General features: G+C 35.6%; 1 protein-coding gene across 30 annotated transcripts in view; it reads left to right on the top strand.

Annotated features, from left to right (window-relative positions):
- RALYL (RALY RNA binding protein like) overlaps positions 1 to 26,515 on the top strand; it is a 698,808-nt gene that overhangs the window by 534,796 nt on the left and 137,497 nt on the right. For all 30 annotated transcript variants that reach the window (XM_072734401.1, XM_072734392.1, XM_072734397.1 and 27 more), the window contains one exon: positions 24,468 to 24,543. In XM_072734401.1, the coding sequence (XP_072590502.1) occupies positions 24,468 to 24,543 (76 nt within the window). The remainder of the gene's footprint in view (positions 1 to 24,467; positions 24,544 to 26,515) is intronic.

The following is a 26,515-nucleotide window of genomic DNA, read 5'->3' as shown; positions in this document are numbered from 1 at the left end:
GTTTCTTACTTGGTTTAAGGACAATGAATGTGAACTCAACCAGTTTTTTTAAGCTTTTATTTAAATTCCAGCTAGTTAACATAGAGTGTAATATCAGTAACATAGAGTGTACAATATGGTGATTCAGCACTTCATACAACACCTTTGCTCATCACAAATGCACTCTTTAATCCCCATCCAATGCCCCCATCCCACCCACCTCCTCTTTGGTAACCTTCCGTTTATTCTCTGTTAGTTAAGAGCATGTTTCTTGGTTTGCTTCACTCTCTCTCTCTCTCTCTCTCTTTTTTCTTTGCTCATTTCTTTTTTAACTCAACCATTATTATTTGAAATTTCTTGTGATGCTATATCTCATCCTTTCTTAATTAAGCAGTAAAAATATATGTATTGATGCACTAAGAAGGAGAATTTATTTATTTGTTTTGTCTTGTTTTGATTTTTGGTTTTTTATATTTTTTTATTGGAGTTCGATTTGCCAACATATAGCATAACACCCAGTGCTCATCCCGTCAAGTACCCCTCTCGGTGCCTGTCACCCAGTCACCCCATCCCCCCGCCCACCTCTCCTTCCACTACCCCTTGTTCGTTTCCTGGAATTAGGAGTCTCTCATGTTTTGTCACCCTCTTTGATATTTCCACTCATTTTCTCTCCTTTCCCCTTTAATCCTTTTCACTATTTTTTGTATTCCCCATGTGAGTGAAACCATATAATATTTTTCCTTCTCCAAATGACTTATTTCACTCAGCATAATACCCTCCAGTTCTATCCACGTTGAAGCAAATGGTGGGTATTTGTTGTTTCTAATGGCTGAGGAATATTCCATTGTATACATAAACCACATCTTCTTTATCCATTCATCTTTTGATGGACACCGAGGCTCCTTCCACAGTTTGGCTATTGTGGACATCGCTGCTATGAACATGGGGGTGCAGGTGTCCTGCCATTTCACTGAATCTGTATCTTTGGGGTAAATCCCCAGCAGTGCAATGGCTGAGTTGCAGGGTAGCTCTATTTTTAACTCTTTGAGGAACCTCCACACAGTTTTCCAGAGTGGCTGCACCAGTTCACATTCCCACCAACAGTGCAAGAGGGTTAACCTTTCTCCACATCCTCTCCAACATTTGTGGTTTCCTGCCTTGTTAATTTTCCCTATTCTCACTGGTGTGAGGTGGTATCTCATTGTGGTTTTGATTTGTATTTCCGTGATGGCCAGTGATGCAGAGCATTTTCTCCTGTGCTTGTTGGCAATGTCTATGTCTTCCTCTGTGAGATTTCTGTTCCCGTCTTTTGCCCATTTCATGATTGGATTGTTTGTTTCTTGGGTGTTGACTTTAATAAGCTCTTTATAGATCTTGGATACTAGCCCTTTATCTGATAGGTCATTTGCAAATATTTTCTCCCATTCTGTAGGTTGTCTTTTAGTTTTGTTGACTTTTGCTGTGCAGAAACTTTTTATCATGATTAAGTCCTAATGATTCATTTTTGCTTTTGTTTCCCTTGTCTTCATAGATGTATCTTGCAAGTTGCTGTGGCCAAATTCAAAAAGGGTGTTGCCTGTGTTGCCCTCTAGGATTTTGATGGATTCTTGTCTTACATTTAGATCCTTCATCCATTTTGAGTTTATCTTTGTGTCTGGTGTAAGAGAATAGTCTAGTTTCATTCTGCACATGGCTGTCCAATTTTCCCAGCACCATTTATTGAAGAGACTTTTTTCCAATGGATAGTCTTTCCTGGTTTGTCGAATATTAGTTGACCATAGAGTTAAAGGCCCATTTCTGGGTTGTCTATTCTGTTCCATTGATCTATGTGTCTGTTTTTGTGCCAGTACCACGCTGTCTTGATGATCACAGCTTTGTAGTACAGCTTGAAATCTGGCATTGTGATGACCCCGACTCTGGTTTTCTTTTTCAATATTCCCCTGGCTATTTGGGTTTTTTTCTGGTTCCACACAAATCTTAAGATGATTTGTTCCAACTCTCTGAAGAAAGTCCATGGTATTTTAATAGGGATTGTATTGAACGTATAAATTTCCCTGGGTAGCTCTGACATTTTCACGATGTTAATTTCTTCCAATCCATGAGCATGGAATATTTTTCCATCTCTTTGTGTCTTCCTCAATTTCTTTTCAGAAGCGTTCTGTATTTTTTAGGGTGTAGATCCTTTACCTCTTTGGTTAGGTTTATTCCTAGGTATCTTATGCTTTTGGGTGCAATTGTAACTGGGATGGACTCCTAATTTCTCTTTCTTCAGTCTCATTGTTAGCGTATGGAAATGCCATTGATTTCTGGGCACTGATTTTGTATCCTGCCACACTGCCGAATTGCTGTATGAGTTCTAGCAATCTTGGAGTGGCATCTTTTGGGTTTTCTATGTACAGTATTATGTATTATGTCATCTGCGAAGAGGCAGAGTTTTACTTCTTCTTTGCCAATTTGAATGCCTTTTATTTCTTTTTGTTGCCTGATTGCTGAGGCTAGGACTTCTAGTACTATGTTGAATAGCAGTGCTGAGAGTGGACATCCCTGTCTTTTTCCCGATCTTAGGGGAAAGGCTCCCAGTGTTTCCCCATTGAGAATGATATTTTCTGTGGGCTTTTTAGATGGCTTTTAAGATACAGAGGAATGTTCCCCCTATCCCTACACTCTGAAGAGTTTTGATCAGGAATGGATGCTGAAAAAAAAAAGATATATGGATGCTGTATTTTGTCAAATGCTTTCACTGCATCTATTGAGAGGATCATATGGTTCTCGTGTTTTCTCTTGTTGATATGATCTCTCACGTTGATTGTTTTACGAGTGTTGAAGCAGCCTTGGTTCCCAGGGATAAATCCCACTTGGTCATGGTGAATAATCTTCTTAATGTACTGTTGGATCCTATTGGTTAGTGTCTTGTTGAGAATTTTTGCATCTGTGTTCATCAGGGATATTGGTCTATAATTCTCCTTTTTGGTGGGGTCTTTGTCTGGTTTTAGAATTAAGGTGATGCTGGCCTCATAGAACAAGTTTGGAAGTATTCTGCCCCTTTCTATCTTTCGGAACAGCTTTAGTAGAATAGGTATTGTTTCTTCTTTAAATGTTTGATAGAATTCCCCTGGGAAGCCATCTGGCCCTGGAGTTTTTGTCTTGGGAGGTTTTTGATGACTGCTTCAATTTCCTCCCTGGTTATTGGCCTGTTCACTTTTTCTATTTCTTCCTGTTCCACTTTTGGTAGTTTGTGGTTTTCCAGAAATGCATCCATTTCTTCTAGATTGCCTAATTTTTTGGCATATAGCTGCTCATAATATGTTTTTAAAATTGTTTGTATTTCCTTCCTATTGGTTGTGATCTCTCCTTTTTCATTCGTGATTTTATTAATTTGACTCTTTTCACTTTTCTCTTTAATAAGGCTGCTTAATGGTTTATATATCTTACTAATTATTTCAAAGACCCAACTCCTGATTTTGTTGATCTGTTCTACAGTTCTTTTGGTGTCTATTTCATTGAGTTCTGCTCGAATCTTTATTAACTCTCTTCTTCTGCTGGGTGTAGGTTTTATTTGCTGTTCCTTCTCCAGTTCCTTTAGGTGCAAGGTTAGCTTGTGTATTTGAGTTTTTTCCAATTTTTGAGGGATTTTTAGGACTGCTTTTGCTGTATCCCAAAGATTTTGAATGGTTGTACCTTCATTTTCATTAGTTTCCCTGAATCTTTTTAATTCTTCTCTAATTTCCTGGTTAACCCATTCATCTTTTAGTAGGATGCTCTTTAACCTCCCCATGTTCTTCTTCCAAATTTCTTCTTGTGGTTGAGTTCAAGTTTCAAAGCATTATGGTTTGAAAATATGCAGGGAACAATCCCAATCTTTTGGTCTTGGTTGAGACCTGATTTGCTACCCAGTATGTGGTCTATTCTGGAGAAAGTTCCATGTGAACTTGAGAAGAATGTGTATTCAGTTGCATTTGGATGCAAAGTTCTGTAAATATCTGTGAAATCCATCTGGTCCAGTGTATCATTTAAAGGTCTTGTTTCTTTGGAGATGTTGTGCTTAGAATATCTGTCATTTGCAGAAAATGCCACATTGAAGTCTCCTACTATTAGTGTATTTTATTTAAATATGTCTTTACTTTGGTTATTAATTGATTGACATACTTGGCAGCTCCCACATTAGGAGCATATATATTCATGATTGCTCTATCTTGTTGGATAGACCCTTTAAGTATGATATAGTGTCCCTCTTCATCTCTTACTACTATGTTTGGGATGAACTTAAATTTATCTAATATGATGATTGCTACCCCAGCTTTCTTTTGAGGATGATATGAATGATAAATGGTTCTCCAACCTTTCATTTTCAGGCTGGAGGTGTCCTTAGGTCTAAAATGAGTCTCTTGTAGACAGCAAATAGATGGGTTGTGCTTTTTTATCCAGTCTGAAACTCTGCATCTTTTGATGGGATCATTTAGCCAATTCACGTTTTGAGTAACTATTGAAAGATATGAATTAGTGTCCCTAGTGAATTTAAGTCCCTGTTTTTGTGGATTATTTCTTTGTAATAAGGATAATTTAAATTAAGGAGAAAAGGGCTTCTATATCCTCTGCATAGAAGTATAAATCCCAATTTGTTATTGATGAATATGAATAGAATTTAGGAATATTTTCAATAGCATGATTATTGGATGATACAATGGTAATTAAACTCAGATCAGATGTGGTATAAAATATTACTATAGTAGTAGGGGCCATTACAAAATAAAACACATAATCACTATCCACTAGAAATTTCCTTAGGAGTTAGTTTCAAAAGGTAAAACTAGTTCTGATTTCACAGAGAATGTAATGGACACTGATCTATTTAAAAATACTTTTTCCCCCACTATAACATTTAAATAAGGAAACTCATTCAACCTTATGAAAAAAGATCCCCAGTGTGCAGTTTGTGTATCTTTTTTATATTCATACATACAGATGATTTATATACAAGTCAATTTTTAAGCTGGATTTGGGGAATTGTATTTTAGCAATGCTGGAGAAATGGATTTGATTAACTAACACATTTAAAAGAAGCTGTGAGTATTAAACCTTATCTGAATGTTAGCAAAACTAAAAAAGAGGATGAGGAGAGAACCTGGCTATTTGTCATGTGGTTAGGTTTAGCATGGCTAGTGCATGTATTCGGTTATCCAAGACAAGTTAGACTCCTAGAGGAAAAAAAAATGATACTCTATTTCAATAATCATATTCAATTTGAAATTCAACATGAAAATATCATGAAGTGTAAATGGTTATTTTTCTTTGTTTAATGGATATGTATGTGTTTCTATACACACATACATATATTTGACTAAAAGTTATTAAACTTTATAAATTGCAGTCTAGAGAATATTTCTGTATAGCTAAGTAAGAAACCTATTAATTAACCTCAGTTTATTGCATGCTTTGTTCCATTAAGTTTAGACTTCAAGGGAAAAGCAAAATAGAAGAAAGAACAGGGGAAAAATTAGAGGTTAATTACCTTTGTTGATCTCAGTAGTTTTGACAGCTCTCATCCACTAAAATATGTGTAAAATGGATGAAATTATTGATAGTAAATTTGCATGTTTTGAAAAATTTTATTCTCAACATTGAGGTTTTAATTTCATTTATAATCTGAATGACTAAATTATATTTATAGAAGTGACAACTTTTATAGGTGTACTTGTTACACTAAAAATATTGACTTTCTCACAACTTTCCAATGAAACATGCACATTCATATTAGAGTTTATTTGGAGAAATGGAGCATTGCTCACCTAACTAGTATTTTTTTCCTTTTCTGCTTATTTCTTATCTTTTGATAGATAAATACAAACTTTAGAGTCATTATATTAGCTATCTATCACTATGTAACAAGTTATTACAAAGTTTTATAGCCTAAAATAACAAATATTTGTTACTTTACCATTTCTGTGGTCAGGAAATCTTAGCATAGCTTACCTGTGTGGCTCTGGTTTAGAGCCTCTCGCAAGGCTGCCATCAAAGTATTAGGGTTACAACCATATAAAGGTTTGACTGGTAAGGATATTCTTCCAACTTCACCCACATGGTTGCTGGCAGGGCTTGGCTCTACACCAAGTAGCCTCTCCACAGAGTGCCTAGTGATATGGCATCCAGCTCCTGCAGAATGAGGATGAAATCTCAGAGAAAGAAAGAGTATCCCTAAAGTGGAAGACACAGTCTTTTTATAACCTAATCTAGGGAGTGGTACACCATTTTCTGCTGCATTCTATTCATTAGAAGTGAGTCTCACATTCTATATTTTCTTAAATTAAGATTTTATTTATTTATTAATGAGAGAGAGAGAGAGGCAGAGACAAGGCAGAGGGAGAAGCAGGCTCCATGCAGGGAGCCCGACGTGGGACTTGATCCTGGGTCCCCAGGATCAGGCCCTGGGCTGAAGGTGTGCTAAACTGCTGAGCCACCCGGGCTGCCCAAGTCTCACATTCTATTGATTAGAAGGAAGTCCAGCCCGCACTCAAGCAGACATGAATTATATTCTGCTTCTTGAAGGAAGGGGTATTGTATTAGCTTTCTATTTTTGTAACAAATTACCATAAATTTAGTGGATTAAAACAATGCAAATTTAGTATTTTAGAATTCTGTAGCTCAGAAATCCAGCATAGGTCTCACTGGGTAAAAGTAAAGGGGTCAGCTGGGCAGTGTTCCTTTCTGGAGACTCTCAGGGAGAATCTGCTTCCTTGCCTTTCTTAGATTTTAAAGGCTTCCCGCATTCCTTTGCTCATGGCTCCCTCCTTACATCTCTAAAGCCAACACTGGTGAGCTGAGTCCTGTTCACATTTCATCACTCTGACCTTTTCTCCTTCCTACCTCTTCCAAATTTAAGGACCATTGTGATAACAATGGGCCCACCTGGATAACCTTGGATACTCTCCCTATTTTAAAATCAGCTTATTTCATCTTTGTCACAAAATGTAATATATTTGCAGGTTCTGGAAATTAGGCTCTGCATGTCTTTGGGGAGGGGGCACTATTATTCTGACTACTACATGTGTGAAAGAATTTGTGGACATATTTTCTGAACTGCCTTGTAATCAATCACTATTAAAAAATGCCCCTAGGACATGCCTTTTTCCCAAATACAACATGTTGAAGATCCTGTCTCTTTAGGATATTCATCAAAAGCTAATAAGCGCTAACCCAAGTAGCAAATTGCCTGCAGTTGTCACTATTCAATATCCAATGGAGATAAACATCTCTATCTTTCTTTTGCTCAGGCATTTGTGGTTGCCAAGAGCATTAGGATCAAATTTCTACCCTTAAAGCAGGAACAGGTAATTGGGTAGTTTGAGGAATGTACCTCTGGAGTCACAAATAATCTAGTTTGATGTGGGTTCTGTCAGAATACTAGGTGCATGGCCTCATGCAGGTTATTCATCTCTCTTGCCTAAAGGTTTAGTCTCTGTAAATTGGGGAAAGCAGTATTGATATTACATAGGTACTATGCAGATTAGTTTACAGTTCAGAAATTTATCAGAAAAAAATCTAGCAAATTTTTATAAAATGGCTACCATTAACCCCACTATAAATCTTTGATATTAATGTTTCTTTTAAGGCCCATAAGTCACTAATAAACAATATGTCTTTGAAGTCATATTTTAAACCCTCTGCAAGTGATTTGTACCTCTGAGCCCCTGAGCCAGTGGCTCAGGCTCCAGCCAACAAGAATTCCTTTTGAGGAAAAAATTGAAAATATCATTTGGCAAATCCACTTACGGGTATTTTTCCAAAGAAAACAAAAACACTAGCTGGAAAATATATGTAACTCCATATCTGTTGTAACATTTTTTTTTATAGTAGCCAAAACATGGAAACAAAAGTATCCATCAGTGGATGAATGGATGAAGAAAATGTGGAATAGATAGATACAGATTTAGATATATCATTTGTATATATACCATTGCATATGTGTGTATATATGAATATTATTCATCGATAAAAAAGAAGGAAATCCTATTATTTGTTAATAACATGGATGGAACTTTAGGGCATTAAACTTAGTGAAATAAGTCAGACAAAGAAAGATAATACCATTTATACGTGGGATCTAAAAAAAAAAAAATATCAGCTACCAAGCTCATAGATCCAGAAAACAGATTGGTGGTTGCCAAAAGCAGGATAGGATGGAGGGTGGACCGAATGGGTGAAGATGGTCAAAGGTACAAACTTCTAATGATAAAATAAATAAGCATGGGGATGTAATGTACAGCATGACAATAAGAGATAGAGATATTAGTACTATATTATATATTTGAAAGAGTAAATCTTAAATGTTCTCATCACAAGAAAAAAATTTGTAATTGTGTGGTGATGGATGAACCTTAACTACTGTTATTGTCATGATCAATTCACCTATATGCATATGTTAAATTATTATAATGCTATACCTAATTAAATCTCAATAAAAAATAAATTAAAATTTCAGAAACAGACAATTCTTTTTGAAAATCACATTGTCCTGGCTTCCCACCTTATGGGCAATTTCTAGCCTTAGTAACTATTCTGAAAGTCTTTTAATAACAATGATTGTTTTGTTCATACATTTTTAATAGGCCCTAAGCTAATTTATTTATATCTTTAAATGTTTAAGATTAAAACCCTTATTTTTTGAGTATTAAATGAAAACTATGAAATTTATGACATTATTTGTGAATGGCATTGTAATATTTATTTTTTTTAATTAATTTTTATTGGTGTTCAATTTACCAACATACAGAAAAACACCCAGTGCTCATCCCGTCAAGTGTCCGCCTCAGTGCCCGTCACCCATTCCCCTCCAACACCCGCCCTCCTCCCCTTCCACCACCCCTAGTTCGTTTCCCAGGCATTGTAATATTTAGTTTAAAAATTCAACATTGAAGATAAAATTACATGATTTTTACAGTGATAATATGAATACAAATTTGAGTAGAGCACAGCAGGTAAAAAATAACATTTTTAGCATATTATGAAAGCTGTGGAGCAGAAATATACTTGGAACTGTTTATGGTATATAAATAATTCATAATTGCATCAAATAAGCTATGCTATTTTACTAGTTTATACAAATTGACCTGTAAATATTACATTTTATAAATATTTTTTATGTTTATAGAGTCAGGAAACAGAACTACAAAATTTTTGGTGATGAATCTGATTGTGAACTAAAGACATCAGCTTATCATTACAAAATCTCTCCCTGCTACCAATCATCAATTGAATTTCATATGTTTGATCTTTTAAAGAAGTACTTTGTGACTACTCTATAAAGTTGGGTTACATTTTCTTTAAAATTAGTTGGAAATCTCTAATCAAAATGTTCAGCAGGATTCAAATGTGGAAGTTTATAAAAAATTCTTATTATTAAAAGCAAATCTCATAAGTGAGAAAACAATTCTTGCAGAAGCAATGAATGGAATAAATTACATAGTGACAGCTCTAAAGATATACAAGATTTAATTTTCATTTTTCTATTATAATGCTTTGAAATGTCTCAACTTGAAGGAAAAGTCTTTTGACTCTTTATAAAGTCCTATTTATAATTAGGGAGTTTTATTTTGTATCAAAAAGAAATGAAACTGAGAATGCTGATGGTTGTATGACATCCGCTCTTACTAAGACATTCAAAAGAAAATTAAGACATTTTGACATATTTTTATAAGATATAAAAACTTTAAAAGATTTTATAAAATCTTTTATAAAAATATGTCAAGAAATGTACTCTGAATGGAAGTAAAAAAGACAATACCTATGAAAATATTTGGTCTGATACAGTTACATATATCAACATAAAAATAGAATTAAGGATATTTTCTACTTATAACAGTTCTGAGCTGGTCTTCCTTAGTACCTGTAGAAGTATTTTCTCAATTAAAAATATTGTATTTATAGAGCAGAATAATTTGAGAGTGTCAATAATGTCAAAACTAGTAATGGCAAATGCAACTTTGAGGAAGACTTGTGCAATTTTATGAAAAATTTAAAATAAGATAATTGGAAACAAATTTTATGGAAAAATGTAAGAGGCATAGTATAAACTGATCAAAGTGCCAGGGAAAATTACTAAAATTACTCAGTTCATGTTATATTTCATATTCAGATAATCAACTTAAATTTGTTTTAATATGTCTTTATTTTAAACAGATTAAGAGTTTTTAAAAATATTTTAATTACCCCTTTTATAGAACCAGTGATATAATAAACCAATTTGTTGATCAATTAAATAAATTTTTAATTACATAATTTTAATAATTTTAATGCCCTATTAACATCCAAAAGTGCTTCGTGTAGATACTAAACTGCATGGTCACTATAACTATAACCTTGTTCTTGACTGTAACTTTCTGCTTTTGACAGCCATGTTGAATCACTGAAGTTCAGATAAAACAGACACGAATTCATTGATTAAGTCATTCATATATTCAACAAACACTTATAAAGCTCCATCTACTAGCCAGATATTCTAGGTGCTTTGAATATATCTGTGAACAAAACAAAGATCCCTGGCTTCATGGAGCCAGCATTTAGCATGGGGGCAGGGCATCGCCTAGTGATAAACAATAGGCATAATAAACAATTGTACTATGAATTAAGAAGTGATAAATCCTTCAGAAAACAATTCAAGCAGCATAATGGGGATTGTGAGTGTGAGAAGTATGGGGAAATGAAATGCTGCACATTAAATAGGTGAGAAGGTGACATTTAAGCAAGGATTTGAAGGGATTGGGGGAATTAGCCATGGATTTATAGGGGGAAAGGAGGCTAGGAGAGAGGAGGCAGCTAATGCAAAGGCAGAAGGACACACCTGGACTGCCTGAGAAAAGGAGACCAGTATACCTGGAGAGGAGAAAGGTAGGGGATCATAGTAGGGTATGAGGTGTGAAGAGCAAGAGAAGGAATGTGGCTGGATAGAGAGGGAATATGATACAGCTGGAGTAATTTTAAAATCCACTACTTGAGGTTTTTTTTTTTTTTAAGATTTTATTTATTTATTTTAGAGAGAGACAGAGCATGAGCATGAGCAGGGGGGAGGAGACAGAGGTACAAGGAGAAGCAGACTCCACTGAGCAGGGAGCCTGACATGGGGCTCGACTGCAGGACCCCAAGATCCCAGGATTCCGAGATCATGACCTGAGCTGAAGACGGACACTTAACCTACTGAGCCACCCAGGCACATCTCCTCTACTTACTGTTGCATAGCAATAGCTAAAAGAATTTTTATCTGATTAAACCCTGTGTATTCTTGTCTTTATCTTAGCTTGGCTTTATTAATTAAATATCAGGTAATCTATTTCTTTTCCTGCTCTTGGTGAAGGAAGTTAGATCCTTTGCATTTCCTTGATTTCTGGCTCTTCTACGATTACATTTTTGGTCACAGAGCTCTTTGAAGTTTTGCTTTCTCATGAAATTTTAACAATAAGATTGCATGTAATGGTTTTCTACTTTATGTATATTCATGAAGACTTTGTGAAAAATTTATCTTCTTTAATAAATGAAATTATGAAATATATTAGTAATTTGTCATTAAATTCTATAAGCCATGCCAAAAGTGATATATTTATTTTTAACTGAAAAGTCAAACTTCACCTATAAAACATGTTTATTTATAGTGAGAACTCCTGAACTCAGAGTCTTGGCACCACTACCACTAGCTATGTTACCCTGTGTAAATAACTTACATGTTCTTAACTTTAATTTGTATAAATGTGAATCTGCAATAAGACCCACATCACAAGATTATTGTGAAAATGTTTTTAAGGTCTGTGAAAATGTGATCAAATATTAAACAATCTTCAAATGCTAGCAACTATATTTATCATCAAAGATGACATTAAGATATCATTATCCATACTAAGCCTTTAGAAAAGCATTTTTCAAGTTTCTTCCCTAAACACTTTATTTTTCTGCTCCGAATTTTTATTTTAATTACAGTGTGGTTAACATACAGTGTTATATTCATTTCAGGTGTACAATATAGCAATTCAACAATTCCATATATTGCTCACTGCTCATCAGGATTAAGTGCACTCTTAATCCCCTTCACCTTTTTTACCCATCCCTCAACCCACCTCCCCTTTGGTAACCATCAGTTTGTTCTCTATCGTTAAGAGTCTGTTTTTTGGTTTGATTCTTAAATTCCATATATAAATGAAATCATATGGTATTTTTCTTTCTCTGACTGGCTTCTTTCAATTAGCATTATACTCTCTTGATTCATCCACGTTGTTGCAAATGGCAAGAGCTCATTCTTTTTTTATGGCTGAGTAATACTGCATTGCATTATACTAATATATATAATATTATATATATATATCCATTCATCCTCTTCATCCATTCATCTTGCAGATGGGCACTATGTTTACTGCAACATTATTTACAATAACTAAATTAAACATAGGGGTGCATATATCCTTTTGAATCAGTGTTTTTGTATTCTTTGGGCAGATACCCAGTAGTGTGATTATGAGATCTTAGGTTAGTTTTATTTTTAACTTTTTGAGGAACCTCTATACTGCCTTCCACAGTGGCTGCACCAGTTTCCATTCCCATTCCCATTCCCATTCCCACCCACAATGCGCAAGGGTTCCTTTTTTCCCACATCCTCACCAACATTTGCTTCTTTTGGTTTTGATTTCTTCTGTCATTCTGACAGGTGTGAGGTGGTATCTCATTGTGGTTTTGACTTGCATTTCTCTGATGGTTAGTGATACTGTCTGCTCAGAATTCTTAATACTTTCTTTTCAAAACAGTTTTTTAAAAAAGTAAAATCCTTAAAGAAAAATTAAGAGAAAGGATGTAAGCTAAATGTGTTAGATTCTATTGCTTCTCAAATTTGAATGTGTAGAGCAGTTACCTGGGTGCTTGTTAAAATGTAGTCTGATTTATTAGGTCTGACATGGAACCCTAATTCTGCAATATGACCAGGTTCCTACAGAATACAGATGCTATTGTTTGCCAACCAGACTTTGAGTGTTAGAGTTTTATACTAATCTGGATGTAGAATGCAGTTAGCTACCTAACGTTAGCTTTGGCGTTTCATTATATTTATGAATTATAAAATACTCTGAACACAGTAGCTTTGGTGTTTTTTATGCTGAATGCAAAGTCAACACAAAAAGGACCTCAGAAAATAAATTTATCTATACATATATAAAAAGAGCAAGACTAGAGAAAGAAGGGAACAGAGAGAAACAATACCCAAAGCTTGGGATCTGCTTTACTACACTGACGGAAATCTGAAGAGTTCTCAAGGAAACTGTTAATCCAGATTCTGTGGTTGAATTTTACTTTCCTTAAGGAACATTTTGCCCTCAAGTATGAAACTAAATAAACTCTTGAGATGCAAAGAAATGAATGCTGTTAAACCCATGCACTGATAATAAACACATGGTTGAAATTTTTTTAGCCAGGTATTTTTGGTTTTTTTTTCACTAGGTATTTTTGGTCTTAATTATCACAGCAGTTGTCTCTACTATTAATGTCAACGGGTCATTAAGTATACTTGTAAAATTGGTAAGCAAGGTCCTAAACAAATTCACAGTGCTGCTGGTGAACATAATTTATCTAAATTTTAGATTTGATTCATTTGGTTTCTGGAGCCTTAATGCCTTAATAAAACATATAGTATTTCATTTTTACCTTTGTAGAGATTTTTAGAGATGTTTATAGAATATAGAAAAGCATTCTTCAAAAAAAAAAATACCCAAGGTAATATAAGAGAGAAAGTGACAGAGAAAAGATTATGCAAGTTAATAGTTCTAGGAATTAAATAAATTCAAATTTGATTTTTAAAAAATTGCTTTGTACCTGTGTGAAAAATGAGCTGGTATTCTCTGTTAAAGAACTTTATTTATTTTTTTTAAAGATTTTATTTATTTATTCATAGAGACACACGGGGGTGGGGGGCGGAGAGAGAGGCAGAGGGAGAAGCAGGCCCCATGCAGGGAGCCCCACATGGGACTTGATCCTGGGTCTCCAGGATCACACCCCAGGCTGCAGGCGGCGCTAAACCGCTGTGCCACTGGGGCTGCCCAAGAACTTTATCTTTTATTATTATTTTTTTAAAGAACTTTAAACTGGACATCGAGTAAACATGCACCAATGCCACAGTTTCCTCAAGTTTCCTGGCCACTATGCTTCAGGGAAATCAAAAGTATTTTAACCATTAGCTAATGGGAGTTTTGATGAGAAAAGCAAAATAAAACAAAGGAAAAGACAGAAACAGGTCTCTACAGCTTAAGGATAGAGCTGAAGCTTTTGCAGTTTGCTGGTAGATGGGGGTCTGTGAAACTGCTAACATTATAACCAGTGTCTTGGGAGGAAACCACATCATGTACCAAGAGTAAACTCTTGAGAGCCTTCTCAGCCATGGGGGGTGGGGTGCCACATTCCCAAAGCACAAAGTATTCATCTTTATTGTGATGTTTCTCATATTTGCTGTAGTTCATCTCTCTCTGTGACATCCCAGAGAACATAGTGTTCATATACATTTACCCAATACTTAGCACAACACTTGGCACATTCTGTAGGTTCAACAGTTATTTGATCAATGAAAATGAATGATTTGTGGCATTTTTATTTTCTTAATATAACCTTTGAACACAATAGACAGTAAATTTAAAAAGGGCATCAACTATACATGCCCACTCTTTCCACTTCAGTTTCTATTGGGGAAAAAACCATTTGAATCCAAATAAGTCACATACAGTGGTTGGACTTACCAAGTAATTAGTAATACGTTCAAGCTTCCACTTTTATTTGCCCTTGCAGACAGAGCCTGGAAGCATAGAGCATTTTCTGGTAACAAATGGGAATCTGGCCAACCAGTGATCTTTGCATTAGCATTCTAATAACCAGAGGCCAACGTGCCATAGTGCTGTGTCAGAACTAATTTATGAACCCAGGTCCAAAGGCTCATTAAAATGGTCACAATTCACTGACTGCCCAGTAAAATTAGACTATAGTTTTATTCCCATAACAGTGAATATTTTAACATACTATTAAAGACATATTTCAAGTGTTAAAACTAGCTTTGATTCCGTGAAGGGAAAAACAACAAGATTAGAAAGCCATTTACTTTTGTACCAAATTAGCTCCATTTTCCGCTTTAGGCTTAAAATACTTCAAATGTCCATATTTTAGAGCACATGGTAGGTTATACTTGCATTTGCAAGTCTGGTGCATTTTTTCCCTTGGAGTAAAAGCACTTCCGGGCAGCTCCAACAAACTGTGGAGTTGTGTTGTGAACCTACCTGGCCAGAAAATCTCAAGCCATCCACTGGGTCGAGTATATTTCCCCCACTGCTGCCAGACAGATCTTACAGCATTCTCTGAATCATGCATCCTCCCCCATGATGCTAAAACTCCTGGGGACGCAGAGTATATTACTTTCCACAGCCAAACCAGGATTGAGTGGCACAGAAAATGTGACATCCAAAATCTGATTATGAGCAATGAAAGAGTAAAAGAAGTTCTAGACGGTGAGTCTTGCAACTCTAGTTCAAGGCTGCTGCTCTCAATGTTCTCTCTCGGGACAGGGGCAGGGGATCAGTCAGTGCCTGGCACATGGGCCATGCCCAGTAACAGACACAGTTGTAGTGAACTGAGCTAGTGATATTATTATGAATGCCGTTTAATCTCTCAGTTCCTCAAACATCTGTGTACATGATGTGGGAATAATGATTCCTGCTCTGCTTATTTCACAGGATTGTTTTGAGGGTCTGAACTAATAAATGCACAAACACTCTTTAACAGAGGGAGCTTACACTGGGGAAATGTATGGTTCATGCATTCACTTGTCAAACATAACAGACTATTTTCTTTATCTCCTGCATTTTTATTCAATGGAATGGTAATGAATCCCTAAATCTTTTAAATGTGAACAATAAAAGGCTCTGAATGACTTTTCCTGGCAGTCTATATGCCATGGCTGAATTATTTAAACTTTTATTTAAACCTGGGGAAGGAAACAAAAGAAAACAAAAAAAAAATCTCAAAAATAAAGATATTACTTTGGATTGATTCTTTTTGAAAAATATTTCATTTAATTTTTTTTCTCCATCTAAAAAATGATATTGATCATGTGGATGCTTTATTATGCTATAAGTTAGACATGACTTTGATATCAAGGTGAAATTCTTCTAGAAATGGCAGATGCCAGGGCACCTGGGTGGCTCAGTCAGTTGAGCATCTGCCTTTGGCTCAGGTCATGATCCCAGGGTCCTGGGATATAGTCACACATCAGGGGAGCCTGCTTCTCCCTCTCTCTCTCCCTGTGCTGCTCCCCCTGCTTGTGCTTGCTCTCTCTCTCCCTATCTCTGTCAAATAAGTAAATAAAATCTTGAGAAAAAGGAAAAAAGAAATGACAGATGCCAGCAGGGATCACTAGTGGTAGAGGTAAGTAGCAAGTGTCTGTTTACTGTAGTAGTGTAAATAATATGTGATTGAAAAGATTAAATTATCTTTTCATATGAGGATATTCCAAGTTGAAACATGGCAAAGAAATAAAAGTAAAATATTTTTTCTAAATATTTCAGGTATCTCATAAACCAGTATTCTGGGAGCACACTGTTTTGCTAGATGTTCACAGGTGTGCCATCCAAAATATACTATGTATTCAGATAGATACATAGATAGATAAATAGATAGATGAGATAGATAGATAGATGATAGATATAAGTTAAAACACAACTGAGTATTTCTTTTGTCCAGAGTCTTGTCCTTTAATATGCATTATAAATATCCAAGAAAGAGATATATTATAGCATTTTTACCTAGCTTATTTTACCATGATTTATTTGTTTGGCAACATACCTATTAACGGCTTCCAAAACGTACTTCAAATAAATAACCACTTTAGGAAATGTGCTGACAAAATGTGTTTGGCTAGCCACACTACAACCTGTGCAAGGATATACCTTCTGGTCTGTGTGAGTTGAATCAACCAGTAGACTCATTGAACACCAATTGGATAAACAACACTGTGCAGGATAAAAGTCCAAAGTCAAAGGGAAACACTCAGTAATCTGTGCTATTGGATGTAATTACATAACATGGGGGTGCCAACAGGGAGAGTTACAGTGTTTGGGTGTCGAATTGGAGATACCTTTCCAAGAGCCGTAAAGCATGAACTAATAGAATGCCCTTACCATCACCCTAGCCTTACGGGAATTGGTCAAACAGATACATTAACATGTGTTGGATATCATTTCGGAGAATGACACTTTGGAGCAGTACCTGGTCTCTCTTTGCCTCATCTCATTTACCTCAAACCAGAATAGGTTCAGCTCATTGACTTTTTCCAGCACTCTAACTTTACAGTTATTTCTGTCATAGTATATCGGCATTGCTTATTTGGCTTAGATAAAGAAGAAAGGAAAACTGATTTAATTTTTTAGAATGTGTAATATATTTTTTAAGTAGTTTACTGTGAAGAAAGATATTTAGTAGCCCAACAGGATGTTTTTCAGTTTTTTGATTCTGAGGTTTAATATTAGAAGAATAATTTTGGAGCAAATTCGAAAGTCTCTTAATTGGTCCTTATTGAGATTCATAATGTCATAGGACAAAATACAGATGCCCCCCCCCCCTTCTTTGTGGCGCTCTGCTATTTCCAGTAATCTCCTATCCATGGGTAAAAGTTTAGCTCCTTCTGCTTTGTCCCTAAGGCCAGAAAGAGGTTGGGGAGTTCTTCTACACAGATGTGAGTATATTGTACCCAAACAGAACACTTTAAGAGACTTCTTTTTAATGGTCCTTACCTAATTTTACTGACTGTCTCTAGAAGAATATAATTCTAATACTTAGATAATAGAGTCCACCTTCTCGATATATAGGTTCCTTTATTGGTACTTACACAAAACAAGTAGAAATTGAACTAGGATTTTTTAAATGATCTCAAAAAAATGCATTGAGGATAACTGAGTCTACAGTGTTTCTTGAGAACACTATACTATTTCTCAATATTAGTATTTGGTATGACTCTGTTTCCAAATCTGGGAATTTAAAAAATAACACTTTATTTTCTGTATCTCAGTGTTTTATTCCAAAGCCCCTATCTTATACAGGGGGCAGAAAACTGAACTTTGGTCATTGTTCCTCTTGCCCTACCTATGGGAAACCTACACAGTGCCCAACAGTCAGGGAAGGAACTTCAGGATGTCTCTCCAGCACTGACCAGAGTTTAGTGTTCAGATGTCATTTGCATGGCCCCTTCAAGGCCAAAAGCTCTTGAGACACGAAATCCTGAGCCTTGGCTTCCCAATAAACCATGGTTATCCTGAAGACACAATTAAATCTTGTATTTATAAATTTCAGTATGGAAATGCTCGTTCATACAGAGCTAGGCAAGACTTTATGTTCACTGACTAGTTGAGCTCACTACCCACCATCCCTTCTCTTTGGACCACATCCAACCCCTTTCACCCTCATCCCTGTCCATTAACACCAAGTTGTTTCCACTACAGAAAAATGAAATATATAAAATATAAGTACTTCCTTTAATAAATTCTTTTTTTTTAAACTGTTCCATTTTATTTATTTATTTATTTTTATTTATTTATGATAGTCACAGAGAGAGACAGAGAGAGGCAGAGACATAGGCAGAGGGAGAAGCAGGCTCCATGCACCGGGAGCCCGATGTGGGATTCGATCCCGGGTCTCCAGGATCGCGCCCTGGGCCAAAGGCAGGCGCTAAACCGCTGCGCCACCCAGGGATCCCCCTTTAATAAATTCTAAGGAAAATTATGCATTTGAACACTATTTTATGTCTATAAGAAACAAAATATTTTCATCTCCATTGATGAAATGGAAATACTGAGCTTAACCACCTTTCACGAAAGGCTTTCCATTGTATGTGTATGCTGTCAAACTCCTAAGTTTATCCTCAGAACCATATTAAAAAAAAAAAAAAAAGATGTTACAGTATTTGTGTTGAGACACTTAAGTCTCAAGCTTTTTATTTATATATGAGAATATTTTTACATTTTCAGTTCATAATAAAGACTCCTGGAGTCTGAACTAGAGACACACACATTGTGTAATTATATTTCATGAATGTGTATCCTTTACCATAATTACAAAGCTTATAAAAATAATAGAAATCTGCTTTTGTTTCACTCACTTTTTTGTTCCAACTCTGTCACATGCAAAAGATTCAGATAACCTTGATCTTGGTTGTGCTTTATCTTAAATCATAGAAGAATCACTGTCTTCATGATTCATTGTCACAGCTGTCCTCTGCTCAGAACCCAAGATTATATCCCAGTCACATTAGATGTAAAGTTCTACTTGGGGTCTCTTCTCATATCCAATAATCCACACACCAACCCACCCACCTGTTCCTCTTTCCTGATATTTCCTCATTCGCAATCTTTGCTGAAACTATTTGTTTGCTAAAACCCACTGCCCTTGACTTGAACATTGATCCATCCACAACTTACCATCATTTTTCCCATTTTCTTTTTTAATACATTATTAGCTAGTAGGTATATACAAGATAAAATTTATATTATAAAGAATGGCCCTAGAGGTACCTGAGTGGCTCAGTCGGTTGTGTCTGCCTTCAGCTCAGCTCATGATCCCAGGGTCCTGGGATGGAGCCCCCACATTGGGCTCCTGGCTCAGCGGGGAGTCTGCTTGAGATTCTCTCTTGCCCCTCCCCTGCCCATGTTCTCTCTCTCTCTCTCTCTCAAATAAATAAATGAATAAAATCCTTTTTTAAAAAAATGATGTTGTATTAAAAATTCATGCTCCCAATACCCATGCACCCTTCATAGTACATTATAATTAATTTTAAAGCCTCCTAGATTTTCTCCCCAAGTTCCACATCTTTTTGCCCTTTAAAAGTAACCGTTCGGGGGATCCCTGGGTGGCGCAGCGGTTTGGCGTCTGCCTTTGGCCCACGGCGCGATCCTGGAGACCCGGGATCGAATCCCACATCGGGTTCCCGGTGCATGGAGCCTGCTTCTCCCTCTGCCTGTGTCTCTGCCTCTCTCTCTGTGTGTGACTATCATAAATAAATAAAAATTGAAAAAAAAATAAAAAAAATAAAAGTAACCGTTCGTCCTAAATTTATTGTTTCTCTCTGCTTGCTCTTCTTTCATTTTACTACATGTATTTTAATTCCTATGTAACATTTGTTTAAATTTTTTAACATAAAGAATTCATTCTGTCAGTGTTTTACCATGACATCATTCTTTGGTCGGTGTTATGTTCCTGAGATTCAGTGTTGTTGCCTATGACTCTAAATCTCTGTCTCTGTCTGTCTCTCTCTCACCTATTGTATAGTATTTCATTTGTAAATATAACTTAATTATCCTGTTACCTTTCAATGGATATTTGTGGGTTTTCTAGGAATTTTTTCTATTTTGGTGTACTGCTATGAACATTCTGGAGTATATCTTATGAGGCACATATGCTAGAGTTTCTTTGGGTTCATACCTCCTGGTTCATAGAGTTTGGGCATTTTAAGTCCATTATAAACTGTGAAATTATCTTCCAAAATCATTGTACTTCATTTATGCTTATATGTGCAATGTATACATATTCCAATTGCTCCCAAACCTCACCAAATCTTGATACTGTCAGACTTTGTAAATTGTAAATTCAATGGATATCAATTGTATTTCATAGTGTTTAAATTCTCCATTCCTGTACTCACTTCAGCAGCACATATAGTAAAATTGAATTCTCCATTACTAGTGAGATTGAGTCTTTTCATGTGTTTATTCAGCATTCATCTTTCCTCTTCTGTACAGTTTCTCTCCTGTGATTTTTGCCCAATTTTCTATTTGGTGGTTTGTCTCTTTTTCCTATTGTGTAAATGAGGTTTTTATACATTCCAGAAACAAATCTTTTCTCAAGGATTTCTTCATCTAGTTTGTGGCCCTTCTTTCTATTGTCTTTATGTGACTTTTGATGAGCAGAAATCCTTTTATTTTATTGTAACATAGTAGAATTTATAAGTCTTGTATTTTAAGGCTAGTGCTCTTTATGTCTGGTTTAATATTATCCTTCCATACTCTGATCTCAAAAAGATATTCTGCTACCTTCTTCCTACGAGTTATATATGTTTGCCTCTTACACTTAGGTTTTTAATGCAGTAGTAATTAACTTTTCTGTGTTAGTGTAAGGTAGAGGTCTAACTTTTTTTTTTTTAAGACTTTATTTACTTATGAAAGAGAGCACACAAGCACAAGTGGGATGAGGCACAGAGAGAAACAGACTTCCCACTGAGCCGGGAACCCAATGCGGGGCTCAATCTCAGGACCTTGGGATCAGGACTGGAGCTGAAGGCAGACACTTAATTGACTGAACCACCCAGATTCCCCAGTAGAGGTCCAATTTCATATTTGTCTTTGTGGTAACTGGTAACCACTTATTACAGCTTTAGAAGCCTGTCCTTACTCACTGGTCAGCTATGCCATCTCTGTTCTAATGCAGAAATCCACATCTGTGTGTGTCCGTTTGGAAGTCCTCTACTCTGTTGCAGTGGTTCATTTTCTATCCATACAAATAGTACAGTCTTAATTACTATAGCTTAAAGTAAATCTTGATAAGGCAAGTTTGCCACCTTTGGGGCTTTTTCCAAAGGTTATTTTGACCTTTTGCTCTATACATATACATTTCAGAATCAACTTATCCAACTCTGCAGAGATATAAAAAGAATGTTTGGTGTTTTTACTGAAATTATATGGAATCAATAAATCAATTTTGGAAGAATTAAAATATCTGTTATAGCATATTTTTCAGTTTCTCTATTTGTGTAAGGTATTTGTAAGGTCTTCCTGTATAGCTTTACAATTTTCCTTATAAACAGCTTTAAATTTTTATAGTGTATTTGTTCCTAGGTACTTTATATAAATTACATCTTTATATAAATTACATATTTTATAATTATATTTTAAAAATATGTATTGCTGTGTAGAGACATGGAGTTTAATTTTGTATCATTAATTATATTAATTTGTGGATGCTTTGGACTTTTCATATGGATTCACTTATCAACAATTGTGACAATTTCACTTCTTTCTCATGTCTGATACCATTTTCCTGTCTTATTTCACTTACTATGAAATGCAGTACAGCATTATACAGAATTTTTAATGGTGAATGCCCTTTTAAATTCCTAGATAAGATGGGCTGCTTAATCAGAAGAATATCCAATTCTTGATCTCGGGGTCATGAGTTTTGTCTTCATGTTGGGTGTAGAGATTACTTATAAATAAATAAATAAATAAATAAATAAATAAATAAATAAATAAATAAAATTTAAAATGAATAAAATAAATTCCTTGATATTAAAAAAAATGTGGCCAATGTTTTTCACTATTAAGTATGACACTTTTCCAGAGATTTTTTTTTTGTAGATGTTCTTAGGTAAAAGGAGGAAGTTTCTGTCTCTTCTTATTTAAGGGTTTTAACGCATATGGATATTGAATTCATTGATTATATAGTTCATTTTCTTTCATGTAGGCACTGTCTCTTTCCCCCTCTAGTTCAAGTCCTGGTTTCAACAAACATCTTCAAGTAACAAGACAGAGCCAGTCTTCCACTTCTATCTGAGTTCCTGTTTTTACTCAGATGTAGGCTTCTCTGAACACCTTACTTTCTTACTAGCTTAATGTTGTATTATTTTTAAAAGAGATACATTATACAGTTGACCCTTGAACAGCATGGGAATTAGTGGCACTGACCCCTTGCACATCAAAAATTCACACATAGAGGGTGCCTGGGTGGCTAAGTCTGTTGAGCAACCAACTCTTGATTTGGGCATGATCTCAAGGTAGTGAGATCAAGCTCCCATGTCAGGCTCAGCACTCAGCAGGGAGTCTGCTTGGGATTCTCTCTCCCTCTTTCTCTCCCCTGCCCTCCTCACCTCTCTCTCCCTCTCTCTCTAAAATAAATAAATATTTAGAAAAAAATTCACATATAATTTTGACTCCCCCAAAACTCAGCTACTAATAGCCTACTGTTGACTAGAAACCATAGTAATAACATAAATAGTAAACATATGCATTGTATCTTATATATATTATATACTGTATTTTTACAATAGAAGTAAGCTAGAGAAAAGAAAATGTTAAGGAAAGCAAAAAAGAAAATGTACTTACAGCACTATTGTACTTACTGAAAAAAAAAACCCTCATATAAATGGACAGTTCAGTTCACACCAGTATTGAAGAGTCAGCTGTATTTTATCTAGAAATTCAGGTTTTCTTTTTTTAATTTAAATTGAATTAGCCAATATATAGTACATCACTAGTTTCAGATGTGGTGTTCAACTGCTGGGTGGTTCATCCATCCCTAATCCAGTGTATTGATTCCATTGGTAAGGGAGAGAAGCATTCCCTTTCTTTTCTGTCAAAATAATGTCCCTCACTTTTTTCAAAGCTTTTCTTGAAAAGCTTTTTTTTTTTAGATTTTCCTTTTTATCATGCTTTAGGAATTTTAACTTTATTCAATCTTGTTTTTTATGTGATTTTCCAAACCTTTGTCACCAACTTTCCCATCTGAACAATTTTATACATTTATGACAGAAGTGGATTGGTTGTATATAAATACTCTTTTGTCATGTACTTGAGCATCTTACTGTCTTATCTTAGAGATATTTTCATGATTAGTTCATGAAGGCAAAGGCTGTGCTCTCTTCTTCTGGCCACCCCAGAACTATAACTGCACATTCTGATTACCGAGTGCATTGTGTTCCCGCAGTAACCCTGCTACACTCTATAGTCCCACCATCTGTGTTCCTTTTCTAACGTAGGTGGAAAGATATTGTCGTGGGAAATTAATAATTCCTACTGTGAACAAAGTTCTATTCCATGCAATGTCTATGCAAACTGAGACATTCCCAGCAAAAATCCAATTTAGAAGGATACTGATTCTCTCATTATTTACTAAGCATTCCTGATTTCCCTACCTCATTCAACATTGTCTTTTTTCACAGTTCTTATCACTTTCTAATATGTTACATATTTTTCTTATTTATTTTGTTTGTTGTTTACTATCTGTTTCTTCCCCAGGAGAAAGTAAGATTTACAAGGGCATGGATCTGGCCTGTTTGGGACATGACATAGCTCTAACAGTGCCTGGGCTAAAGCAGGTGCTCAGTAAATAATCGTTGAATAAACGAATGGTGTGTAACATTTGTATAAGAAAATAGCAGAAGGGGATCCCTGGGTGGTGCAGCGGTTTAGCGCCTGCCTTTGACCCAGGGCACGATCCTGGAGACCCGGGATCGAATCCCACGTCAGGCTCCCGGTGCATGGAGCCTGCTTCTCCCTCTGCCTGTGTCTCTGCCTCTCTCTCTCTCTCTCTCTCTCTCTCTCTCTCACTGTGTGCCTATCATAAAAAAAAATTTAAAAAAAATAGCAGAAGGAAAAAGAAAACCTTATGATTTACTTTTCTCAAATGGATTAATTTTTCCTAAGCAGTACTATATTATTGTTTGCTTTTAGATATCAACATGGCAGGAGAACCCAAACCATACAGACCCAAACCTGGAAACAAAAGACCCCTTTCTGCACTTTATAGGTAAGTAAGCAATTTTACAAGAGACAGTAATGGAAACGTGTTATGGCTTTAAAGGCAGCATACCCTATATGGAATCAAATGTTTCAAAGAACTATCTTTCCAGGCACAAAATGCTAATTTTCAATATATAAGTATATTACACAGCACTGGCAGGGATACCGTGCCCTTAACCTTCCTATCTCCACTTAACACAACCCCTGTACAAGATAGTCCTCTAATAAAATCTAATAAAAATCCCTCATAACTCCACCTGACAAAATGGTGGAAAGGTCAGTATCTTTTAATATTTAGCATTCTGGTCTTTCCCCCTCTGCGTGCCCAGTTTTTCAGTGTCCACACCCATAATCTCAATTCTAGGGGGATAAGATTAGACGGTATTTGGCATCTTTATTGCTCCGTGTAAACTTCTGTCCTGTTAAAAATTCAGTTCCTTTGGGGAAGAAGACAAGAGTAAATTCATAGAACATTTAGATCTTTAAAAACATCTATTTTGGGGGGAAAAAAAGTTCTGCTGCTAAGCCATGTGTCCCACTTAATGAACTTTTGTCAGTGGTTTTCATATTGTTAATTGGGGATTTTGTATCTCTCTCTGTTAAATTCCCTTTTGTTATGCTTCACCAATTGTTCCAAGCTATTGAGGTCTCCCATCATCCAATTTATTTAGTCTTCTCCCAGATACGTATCTTCATTCCATCAGTGTCCAAATCCAAAGAGCCAATGTAAGTGTTGAGCAAGGCCCCTCCTTGATATTATTTGGGTAAGGAAATATTGAGTTATGCTTGTCAAAATTGATTATATTCTGATACACTACAGTAAGAAGAGTATTCAAAAGGTAGCTTGGAGCTGTTTCTTTGTCTTTGTTCTCTGAGAACTAGCATATCTCTTTTTTTTTAGCCACTCGCAGCCTCATTTCCCAAACATGAAATAAAAGGGTCAGAATTAGATGAGTTTCAAGGTCCTGTTCATGCCTAACACCCCAGAGCCCTCTAATGTATCAGAGATCCAAAAGGATATATTGAAAATATGTCTTAATTGCTCTTATTATTTTTACTGTGTGAATTTATTTAACTTTCACTTAAGTTTTACATAAAAGTGGAAAGGTGCAGGTCTTAACAAATTTGATAAGTGACCATAAGGCAGTATTGATGTCAAAGGTCAGAAATGAAGTCACCACCAAAGGCAAGTGATACTTTCTGTACATTGTTTGAGGTAAAGGATAATACTAATTAAATGGGAAAATGCAATTTCTTTTTTCGATCAGATTCATTTTTATATGTATACACAGAACTGTTGCTAATGCAGAACATTTGAAAAGTCGAATTTTCAAAAATTAACAAAACAAACTATCAGTGGCTTTTTTTTTTCTCATCAAAGAGTTACCACAGTGCAGTAATGTTAATTTTCGCATTTTGTCTGTTCTTGGACTGTTTTGATTTCCTTATGAGAATAGAAGCTTATGACAAGAAACAGATGTCTTTTTAACTATTATTTCTCTATTGCTAAATTATATTGAATTGTGAATTCAAACGAATCAGAAGCAGAAGCTCATTTAATCTGATATATTGTATACAAATCACATTAGTGGAAAAATGCTTATTTATCCTGTTTTCATCTGTTTACATAAGTGAAGGCCAGGATGTCGTGAAATTACAAAGCTGTAACAAAGAGAACAAAAGAGAGCTGAGAAAGCCCTTTTATACACACTTTCTCATTCTTACATAAGCTTCATAATAGTAATACCTTCTTTTTATGTGGGCAAACTGTGTTTTCATAGTCAGTATTCATCTGTTCACCACAGAACTCCACAAGGTTGGTATTATATGCCTTGCATTATAAATGAAAAAACTAAGTTTCCAAGACATTAAAGGACTCACCCCAACTAAAATAACAAGATTAGGAACTGAACTGTGGTTTTCAGTCTTCAGTTATAATGCTCTTGCCACAAGATCGCAGCTCCCCATATTTACTCACC

This window comes from Vulpes vulpes, chromosome 13 (genome assembly GCF_048418805.1).
Source record: "Vulpes vulpes isolate BD-2025 chromosome 13, VulVul3, whole genome shotgun sequence".
Taxonomy (NCBI): domain Eukaryota; kingdom Metazoa; phylum Chordata; class Mammalia; order Carnivora; family Canidae; genus Vulpes; species Vulpes vulpes.
Note: the sequence above shows the minus strand (reverse complement) of the source record. Positions and strands in the feature narration are given on the sequence as shown.